This window comes from Denticeps clupeoides, chromosome 5, assembly GCF_900700375.1.
Source record: "Denticeps clupeoides chromosome 5, fDenClu1.1, whole genome shotgun sequence".
Lineage (NCBI taxonomy): Eukaryota > Metazoa > Chordata > Actinopteri > Clupeiformes > Denticipitidae > Denticeps > Denticeps clupeoides.
In genome coordinates, this window is record NC_041711.1 from 14,093,480 (window position 1) to 14,104,501 (window position 11,022).

The 11,022-nt window shown below is 43.0% G+C and overlaps 1 protein-coding gene across 2 annotated transcripts; it reads right to left on the reverse strand.

Moving 5' to 3' along the window:
- Window positions 1-5,910: 5,910 nt before the first annotated feature.
- LOC114790244 (chromatin modification-related protein MEAF6-like) lies at window positions 5,911-11,022 on the reverse strand. 2 transcript variants are annotated; one of them, XM_028980130.1, is made up of 8 exons: window positions 10,844-11,022; window positions 9,665-9,780; window positions 9,495-9,582; window positions 9,378-9,423; window positions 7,988-8,174; window positions 7,220-7,249; window positions 6,820-6,853; window positions 5,911-6,427 (listed from the first exon to the last, which is right to left on the reverse strand). In XM_028980130.1, the coding sequence occupies exons 1-8, from the start codon at window positions 10,931-10,933 to the stop codon at window positions 6,419-6,421; spliced, it is 600 nt and encodes a 199-aa protein (XP_028835963.1). In that variant the 5' UTR covers window positions 10,934-11,022; the 3' UTR covers window positions 5,911-6,418. The 2 variants fall into 2 exon arrangements, with proteins under 2 accessions (XP_028835963.1, XP_028835964.1); XM_028980131.1 differs by lacking the exon at window positions 7,220-7,249.

The window sequence follows — 11,022 nt, forward strand, 5'->3', positions numbered from 1 at the left end:
CATAACTTGTACTGCACTCTACATAAAACCAATTTCAATTTTTTTCCATCAGATACCATACTTCAGGTAAAAAAATACCTCCAAAAGCAATTTTAAGAGGTCGCACAAGAGTGAACTTAAAGGTGTTCTCATGTTTGTATGGGTTGGGTAACTGTCAACAGTAACAAGTAGCCCTTGGCTTATGCATGTGTGTGTGTTTGTGTGTGTGTTTGTGTGTGCAGCGGGCTTGCGTGCCTTCCCTGCAGTACAAATGGCATGTTCCTGCCCTGCACCAGAAGGTTTTTGGGGATTGGTTCCTGCTTCACTACAGGCCCTTACATGGATAGGTGGCCTTTTGCTTTACCATTTTTAAGTAAAAAAAAAAAAAAAAAAAAAACTCCTCTAGGTGTCTTCTATGTGTTTGTGCTGAGTTTGCACTTTTATCCTGACAAAGCCTTGACGCAGCTTACCAGCATCTTAAGAAACAGCCTGCCAGATCTCCTCTCCTCTCGGCGTTGGAGAATGTCTTCCTCCCCTCTACCGTTTCGCAGTTTTCACCAAAAAAGGAAATGGAAAAGTTCCACTGGAGAAAGGGGGGTTTGCGGGGGGAGGGCATAGTAAGCGTGTGGGAGAGATCTGTCGAGGGATGAAGAAAGAGAGGGAAAAGGAGGATATGAACATCTGGAGTGAGTCCACAGGCCTTTCGGTGGAGGTCAGTTCCTCACACGGGCCTGGCCTGGGAAGAGCACTGAGGCAGAGAGAGTTACAGGCAGACTTTGGAGAGTCCAAATTAACCAGGATGAAATGCCATTTTTACTTCTACACTGTTTTACCTCAAGCAAATGCTCAAAAAGCACACGGACGAACGAAATTTTACCAAACCACAACCAGCAAATATTTAACAATTTGAATATTTATTTCTCATTTCCCAATGCACATAAACACTGTATTCAAATTATAAAGATTTTGATGCAATCATACATAATCATGCATGAACATTTCACGGTGTGAGTTGACTTTGTCATGATCGTGATTGGAGTGATGAACTTTTCTGACCCGACCAGACATCTGGCTCCTGGTTCCACAACGGCTGGTGCATCTGTTTGTGAACAAATTAGCCTTAAAAGACGTTCTTGTTTTCGGGGGCCCTCCAGCAACGCGGCATTGTAATGATGCCCATTCAGAAAAGCGTCCTTAGCCGAACGAAATGTTTAGACACCTCCTGACATATAAAACAGCGTCCAAACAGCATGTACTTCACATGGAATGTGTAAATATTTGTTTGGCAGAAATAGTGAAAAATAAGCTCGGTTCAGCCAAAAGCAAGCGTAAACATATAAAAAAAATTGCTGCCGCCGACTAAGACGTGTCTCCACATTTCTTTCCCATCTGTCTCTGATCGAAATGTAAACTACATGCTCATGTGGCCAGGGGTCAGTGTCAAACTCAAACTTGATGCGCAGAAAAGGGCCTAATGATGACAAGCAGACGTAAGTCGTCCCAGAACGGCACCACAGTGCTGCGTGAAGATGAAAACAACAACGCATTCCACTCACATGTACTTGCGGCCCCCGGAACAGCAACCTTGCAAGTTCCTCCTCCATTGTTTTCCAGGACCTTGGGTAGCAGGGAAAGGCTTGGGAAAACACACGAGAGACACAATAGGCTCGCAAGGCTAAATAGTGTCCATTTACAATAAAGAAGCGGCGGGGGGGGGGGGGGGGGGGGGACAAAAAGGAAAATTTCTTCCCGAGATCATGCAAAGACAACCAAGGCCGCCACGCATGTCAGAAGTTATTAGGTTATGTGCTGTTTACTTTGGAGACGAGTGGAGGAAGAAAAAGCAATAACTGATAATCTGGTGTGGGTGCTGCCAGAGGTTGAGTGCTGGTACAGAAATAGACTTTAGCGTTTACGCACGTAGGCATAGTGCGCACATAAATGGAATACACGCATCTCCAGACAGTGGTAGGTTGGTAGTAGCCTAGTGGGTAACACACTCGCCTATGAACCAGAAGACCCAGGTTCAAATCCCACTTACTACCATTGTGTCCCTGAGCAAGACACTTAACCCTAAATTGCTCCAGGGGGGGGCTGTCCCTGTAACTACTGATTGTAAGTCGTTCTGGATAAGGGCGTCTGATAAATACTGTAAATGTAAATGTCCTACATTTCTGTAAACTTGGTACAAACGCGACATGTTTAGTGTGTATGTCCACTCTTACAGAGCCCATCCCAGGACACAGGGCACAGGGTGGGGACTCACCGCAGACCACCGCAGTCTTCCGTAAAATGAATGTTGCGTGTGCATGTAGATTTTATAACCACTGCTGCTGGTTTCTAATTATCAAGCGAGCTTTCACAGTCGCACACTTGCACGGTTTGTGCAGATACTCCATCATTAACGGCCATTTCCAGCTACCCTTGTCTAGTGTTCTAGACATTTCCAAGAGAAAAAAATATGCAAATTACATTTGTTTAAGCCTAATTTCTCTTGACCTTGGCTCATTTTCTGAGCCAAACAGCACATTTCTATGAACGTCACACTACACTTCCCCCAACTGACTGAACAGCAATCGTGAGCAGCCACTTGATCTTTTTCTTATTTCCTAGTGTTCTTTTAAAGCTATTCAAAATGTCAGCTATGGAGACATACCTGATTTAATTACAGTCCCTGAAATGTACTGGTGCTTGAGCAGTATTACCTTTTTTATAATGGGGGCATGAGGTAGGGGTGCCCATGACATAGTTTTTTCAAAAGCCAACATTATATTAAAAATTTTATCTGGGACATGGGTGTTTATTATTTAATAAAAATATGACCAAAAAAATTCTAGCAAAAAGGCACACACAATTTATAGGACGTATAAATTGAATGTGTATGTATTCTATATCTATGTGTAAAACTATATATTTACTATATGTGTTTTTGTGTTCTGAAAGAGCACAAATTATTCATAAAAAAAAACGCAGTTAACAGTGCGAGGGCTAAATCTGGCTAATTAAAGCTGGAAGCAAGCTTCTCCCCTGCAGCCCTGATGTGGGCTGAGGATCAGACTCCATATCGCTTCCACATGTCTTCCCCATTGGCCACAGATGTGAGCAGCTCTCAGTGTGGCCCCGAGGACTACAGTGTAAATATGATTTCATGTGATGATGTTAAAAATGGCAGCTGGAATCATATTCAGAATGTCACATTTTTCACAGAAGCCATGTGGCCCTTGTGTGACTTCCATCTCTACAACAACGGTTGCTGAGGACTAACTAAATCTATGTCAATTTGATTTACATTACTGCACAATTGAACAGTCGTGTTGAATTCTCTTTCAGAATTTGTCGATGCAGCTTCATTATAAACCTAACTATTATGTTTTTAATAACTGTACGTTTGTGAGAAAGAAAGTATGCAAATCGGTCAAGGATCACTTCAAACTGACAAATTCTCAAAAGCCATTTTTCAATTTGTGGTTTAGGCTTCAAACACAGCAGATCCTTGCGCACGGGTTGCAACCCTGATTTCATTCTGATGCCGGCACACAGCGAGGTCCACTTCCAAGAATGTAATTTACCGCGTTTGCCTCGGGTCACGCTGAGTTAATGCTGAAACGAGAAGGATCACGTTGCTATTTAGATTCACTGCAGCCTGTTTACTCTCCGAGTCAACAATTATCGCAGATTTGGAGAGTACGCCGCTCCGAGCGCCAGCATGCTGCGAAAAGGTGCGGGAACCGTTCACGGCCTTCCTGCTGAGAGATGGTAGTGGGAACCTCACCCTGTGTAATCCATGACGTGATGGATGCTCCTTCACGATGGGACAGGATAATCCCAGGGAAAATGTCTGGGCGCGTACGGCAGAAAGAGTTTAGTCAGCAGAGACGCCGCTGCACGGGGTCGGTGCCCTTAAATAAACCGCTTTGAACTGTGTGGAGCCTGGATGCCATGCGGTCACCTAGGGTTAGTCAGAGAGCTGAGATTAGTTCATCCAGTCGTGAGACATTACCACCCTTCTCCTTATTCTGGAGGCAAGGTCTCATGTTATCCAATCAGCTCCACTTTCTTAGAGCCTTTGGAAACAAAAACGTTTCAATGCGATCAGAGCTTTGGTTCAGTGCTGACACAATCCAAAGGGAATAAATGCAATTAAATAAATCATCTCCTTCCACATTCCGATGATGGAATTACAGGTTTCAAGAGGGCGGTACACTACAATCAGAGCTGAAACAGAGGAAAACGTAAAAGAAGAAAAGAAAACCACTTGACCTTTGTCTGTGAAGCATGGCAACGCAGGCGTGTTCGTTGGACGCCGTAAAACCAGGGAAGTTTAGTTTAGTCCTAATTCCAGAGGTTTCTGTGAGCACTTGGTTTAGTTTTGTCCAGAAAACAGTGCTGTCATGTCTGTAAACTGGTCATTTTTGAACCTACTGTTTCAGAGCTTTGAAGGCCGAAAATGTACGTTCGCCTTTGCATAATTTTCAAATGGAGACGCGCTCAAACACGTCCGGCATGCAGAAAGTGCAAATCAGGCGTGACCTGATGAAAATAAACCAAATGAAGTACAACGTGACACGTGGTTCAGTGTCTGAATCAGATGAGATTTTTAAAACATTTTACTTGCTCCATGTTCATTTCTATTATTTCTAAATATTGGAGATTACTGGCAAACCCCCCTTGAGGGAACCACAGATTTAGTGACAAGACATGAGCCTCACCGAATGGTTGGCGAGAACAAAAAAATTATTCAGATCAATGACACAACCTTCAGCCACCAGACGTTAAGACGGCAAATAGGGGGAAGTGTATTTGATGAATGGTGGCCTTCACTCCTGTACAGGAACAGCAACTGGAGTCCAAACACATTACTGAGGCACTTTCATTTCTTTCGTTTGTTCCGTCGAGAAAACGTGTCGTGAAAGAGGATCGATGCAGGCATCGGCAGTGCTGAGGTGGAGGGCCACACGGTGGGTTTGGTCATTGTAGGTTAAAGGTTGGGATTACGACCTGATGTTTGATGGTGGAGGTTTCAAGGCAGTGTTTGTGGCTGGGCATCGCTCTCCCAGATGAGGTCAAACAGGTCTCCATGCCCTCTAGCCCCCGTGAGCCGGAATCCAAAGCAACTTTGATTTCCAGATCCGTAGATGTAACTCGGTCCAGGAGAAATGGCAATAAACATGATCTCCATGCAACACACTGCAATGATTTGTTGTCCACCAAAAAGGCGATTGCTCCACATTTGGCTCAGGGTTTCTTCACGCTATGGGAAATAGGAACATGAGGATTCAGATGACTCCAGGTGCCTGCTGATGCCGTCACCTGTCTGACACAGCTGGGAACATGGTGAAGGAATGCCGCCTCATCAGTCACTGTGCTCTGACTCGACCATACTTACCGCTGTCTCACCGGGAGTGCGCGCGCGCACACACACACAGCACAAATGTCCACGTCGCTGAATCACAAACCTACTGCACTGTGTTCTTCATATACATTCCACACAAAGTTCAGGCATTGTGTTCACTCGGACCAAAACTATGAATGCAGGTTCAATCGTAGGTTCTACAGATGACCTGTAACTAGTGGTGAAAACATGTTTATATATTTTATATATATATAGATATCAACCTAAGGTAATGATTTTGTGTTGAGGTCAACAATTTTGCAAAGGGCTTTAGAAGGACTAAGCAAAGACTGTATGGGGTTAAAAGAATTATAACGTAGGACAATTTATGGAAAGTAACATTATAACGAAATTCAATGGTATATATATATTTTTAAGGTCGCGCATTGCAAAAAAGCATTTCACTGCATATTGTACAGGGTATGATGGTGTATGTGACAAAATCTGAATCTGATTTGCAGCGATATGGGCAATCAACTGGTAACTGTTGCCCTCTAGTGTACAGATGGGAGCGTGCAAGTGAAATAATATGGGCAAAATGGTTAAATACATCTATTTAGGCTACAACATGAACATAATTCATTTACAAAAGTTAACAATAAGTTACAGATGATATACATGTATATATATATAAAAAAAAATTTGTTTAATGAAATTTAAACCTTAAAACCATCTGACACAAATGAAACATACAAAAGAAAATTGTTTTGAAAAGTCAAGTACTATTTGGCAATAAAAAACACATTAAAAAGAACACACTGTAATGGCTGATATTGCTCGAGCATTTTTGTGTGTAAAAAGTTAAGAGGAAAAAACAGGAATGCCCCAAAAAGGTCATCTTAATGTCCCAGCCATAATAGATTTTCCTGATCCTGAGAAACGACACACAAAAACAAGTGGCAGAGGAACAGCAGTATGGCTCTCCGTCCATGTGGAGAATGAGCTGAATCATCTGGCACATCACGTGGCGGCACATCTAGTTCCATGGAAACGGTGATCATGATTGAATACCTTAAAATTCTTCTTTCTGACTGCATCAGTGGACAGTCAATATTCCTAAAGGTTAAAAAAACGTAAATCTTCAAAATGTGCCCAAGACATCTTCATACAACTTCTTATGAGTCATATTTTAAATTGTTATTGAAACATCTGGAGTTAGAATCAATTAGGTTAAAACCCCACTTAGTCCCATTGTGTCCCTGAGCAAGACACTTAACTCCAAGTGTCTCCTGGCGGAATGTCCCTGTAACTACTGACCAACACACTCTAAGACGCAGGAATATATTGTGGTTTGGTGTTTTATAAATTTCATTATATGCTGCTGCCAGAGTCGAGCAGGACTCCCTTGAAAAAGATATTAGTATATAGTGTCTATCCAGGAACAATCCTGGTTAAATACAGGGTTAAAAAGAAGAGCAATACAGAACAGATGGAACAAATGTACTCACTGCACGAGGTTTCTTGTTTATCTTCACGTCCATTCTAAACACATATAAAAAGATGTTTTAATGAAAGGCAGACAGAAATCAGATTCTTTAAAGAACGGTGATGAATGTATGTGGCTTGTTAGAAGATCAATAAGTAGGTCACTCAATGGCTTCTGGTTTCAAATGGGAAATTAAAATGATGGTGGATAAAATGTCAATCAGCCCCAAATAGGTATGATTTACAAAAGACCATTTCAATTCATTGAAGTGAGCAGCATAAAAAAAAAAAAAAACAATAGCTCTACGTAGAGTTGCATACTGAGGCTCAAAATCAAAATGAAACATGGACTGATGAGATGTGTAGCGCTGATGACGGGATCAGACACCAAGGCAACACATAGTGGGCCATAAATCCACTTACTCAAAGTCACAGTCATTCATGCCACCCGGACTGAAAGCAGTGATAAAAGGAGGGAAGACAGACAATTAGAGACTGAAACACTAGTCCACTGTAGTTCATGCCTGAAAATTTTTCAGAACAATCACCTCCACGGTGACTGACAAAATGTATTCCACCCAGAACCTGAGTCTAGTGTTGGGAAAGAGTAAATCAGCAACCAACAGGCCTTCTTAGAGATGACCTAACAACCCTCAAGCACAGATCATCAGAAGAATCCATCCACAATGTCTTTACATGGGCCGGTCTGCTATCTTGGCTAACCGGATACCCTTTTCAAACTGGACCCATCCTGTAGCCAGTTGCTTGCTGCGTATGGCAATGTTGAAATTTCTGTCATTTCAGTTGTTGTCTAATTCACACTGTGCAAAACAAAATGTACCCATGTTAGTGGAGTGATCGTGAAGTTCTGGATATGGGCCTTAAAGTAGAATACAGCACCAGAACCAGTGGCCTAGTGGGTTAGACACTCGCCTATGAGCCAGAAGACCCAGGTTCAAATCCCACTTGCTACCATTGTGCCCCTGAGCAAGACACTTAACCCCGAGTGTCTCCAGGGGGGGACTGTCTCTGTAACTACTGATTGTAAGTCGCTCTGGATAAGGGCGTCTGATAAATGCTGTAAATGTAAATGTAAAATTTAAATATTTTGAGGGCTTAGACAATCAAGGAAAAAAAATCTATCAGGCTGATCAGTTGCTTCCAGTTAAACTGACTCCTTCAGACACCGACCTGTGGCGGTTTTTGTTCTTGCGCTTCTTGTGGCTGCCATGGTGACCACCAGAAGATGATGGGGCCTTTTGAGGCTTGCCACCATGCTGTGGCCCTTCGGTGTCCTCTGGCTCCTCAGGGCTCGGCTCATTTTCCTGGTTCTGAGAGTCTGGAGATCCATCGCTTTCCGTCCCACTTCCTGGTTCCCCTGTGAAGCACCAACAATGCTCATCTAGCTCATACAAAACCTGCGGTCGTGGCCAAAGGTTTTGAGAATTAAACAAATACTGGTTTCAAATAGTCTCCTAAACCTGATTCAGCTGTGGGATGGGGGTGCCACCAGTGCAGATCTTTCTTAGGAATGGCAGCAGGCAGGCGTGAGTAAATCTGCACTCATAGTGACGTGAAGAGTTTTGGAGGACGACTGGTGTTAAGAAGGTTAGCAATGAAGCCACTTCTCTCCAGGAAAAACATTAAGGACAGACTGATATTCTGCAAAAAGTACAGGGATTGAACTGTTGAGGACTGGGGGAAAGACATTTTCTCTGATGAAGCCCCTTTCCGATTGTTTGGGGCATCTGGGAAAACAGATTGTCCGGAGAAGAAAAGATGAGCGCTACCATCAGTCCTGTCTTGTGCCAACAGTAAAGCATCCTGAGACCATTCATGTGTGGGGCTGCTTCTCATGCAAGGGAGTGGGTTGACTCACAAATAACACAGCCATGAATACAGAATGGTACCGAAACATCCGACAGCAACTTCTCCCAACCATCTAAGAACAGTTAGGTGAAGAACAAGGCCTTTTCCAGCATGATGGAGCACCGTGCCATAAGGCCAAAGTGAGGACTACATGGCTTGGGGAACAAAACATTGAAATTTTTAGGTTCACGTGCAGGAAACTCCCCGGAACGTAATCCAGTTGAGAACTTGTGGTCAATCCTCAAGAGGCGGCTGGACAAACAAATTCTGGGTCACCATCAATCAGGATTTGGACCAGAAGTTGATTGACAGCATGTCAGGGCGAATTGAAATAAGGGCCAACACTGCAAATATTGACTCTTTACATTAGCTTGATTTAATTGTCGATAAAAGCCTTTGAAACGTATAAAATGCTTGTAATTATACTTTAATACACCACACAAAAACACTGAAGCGGCAAACTTTGGGAAAACCAGTATTTGTGCATCCTCAAAACCTTTGGCCATGGCTGTACACAACATCTGCGTCAGTCCATGGTGCAACCCTATTTCTGGCAGAGATGGTCCACACATGCTACTAATAGCCAAGGTCCTCCATCTCTGACTAAACTGATTATCACTATACCGTAAGAGCAAAAATCTCAAACCAGTGTCCCGGTGATTTAGGACATGGAACTGGTTTCAGCAAAAATGCTACAGATTAGAAGACTCACGTTTTTCTACCAACTGGTCCTGGACTCCTCCTAAAGCACTGACAGCCTGCGAGCAAAACGTTACAGGTCAGACGTGTGGAAATTACAACGCATGCAGCGGAATGCAACAATACATACAGCTGCAGAGGTGACCGATGATTTGCTGAAGAGACGCTCCGCTTCTTTAAATTTCCTGTTTCGTCTATCATTTTTGCTGTTTGTGTTTCTGAAAAAGAATAAATGTTCATCGTTAAAATTGCTGCTCAGCAGGCACAATGAAGACGGATGCTGCTTTTCATTCAGCATACTTTTGGTTGGTGAGGTAACGGTCCCATCCACGGATTATATTCCCATACATCTGGGTGTCTTCAAGGTAGCTCCCTTCAAATGCATAGATCTGTCTCTCCAAATTTGCCAATGTATCCTGTCAATAACGGCAATAAAATAATAATAAGTTAAAATCATAAGAATCAATTCTCCTAGACGGTCAATGGCTTTTTATCATGGATAATTACAAACTGAATCATAGAGGATTTTTCTAAACTATGATACAACAGAAATGTAATGCTTTGTAACAAGTTTCAGTTTTCACCCATATTGGAGCTCCAATATTTCAAGATTTTATATAGGCCATCCATCAGGTATAGTTTACCATGAATCAAGGTATTTTTAGCATCTAAAAATTCCTTTATCAGTCTGTGAATGCTGCATGCGCACAAAAGAATCACATTTTCATAAATTCATTTAGTGAAATGTTGCTCCCCGGGCGCCTCTCATGGCTGTGTGTATAATCCTTTATTCTACAAGCCAATTTTTTCCTAGGAGAATTTAAATAATTTTATTTTAAACTCAGGTCTGAGGTTAGCTGCAACTAACACGTCAACTCAAACATCCTAGTAAATAGTAAATAGCAAAAGTTACAAATCGATGAGCAGTAAACCGTAAAAGTCTTGTTTTCTTGTCCACTGTTATTTAAAAAAAAAAAGTTCGTTCATCCATTGCTGATTTTTATTGTGTTTGAGGTTTCGATTTTATGGCTTTACGATCACTACCGAAATGGATCCCATCACTACCGAAAACAGAACCCGCCACACCCACAGCTCCACCCTAGAGCAGAGGCCAGTTGGAATCCACAGAACGCAGTCAATGACAGTTCGCAAGAGCCTTAGTAAAAATACTAGACATTCACGTCTTATCCAGCGCGACATACAATCAGTAGTTACAGGGAGAGTCCCCCTCTGGAGCAATTTAGTGGGATTCGAACCTGGGTCTTCTGGTTCATAGGCGAGTGTTACCCGCTAGGCTACTACCACCCTGGTACTGGACGTGTTGCAGATATTAAGCGTTGCAAACTAGACGGCTAAGATACAACCATTTTACCGACATGTAAAGGTTAAAACAAAATGTTCCCTGTTAAAATCTGGTCAAAACAAACAATCGCGCTCGCCTCAGACGGGCTGCGCTGCTCCAGCCGACCAAACACTCACCGCGAGCTCCTGTTTCCTCTTCAGCAGCTCGGTTAATTCCTTGCGCGTATCGGGGATTTGCGGAGGGACGATCTTATTGTGCACTGCCATGTTTGACAGGGTGATATAAAACCGGACGGGACGGCGGACGCGCGGCGAGCGGAGGTGCAGGTTGCCCGCGGCGGTCTTTTTCCGTCGTC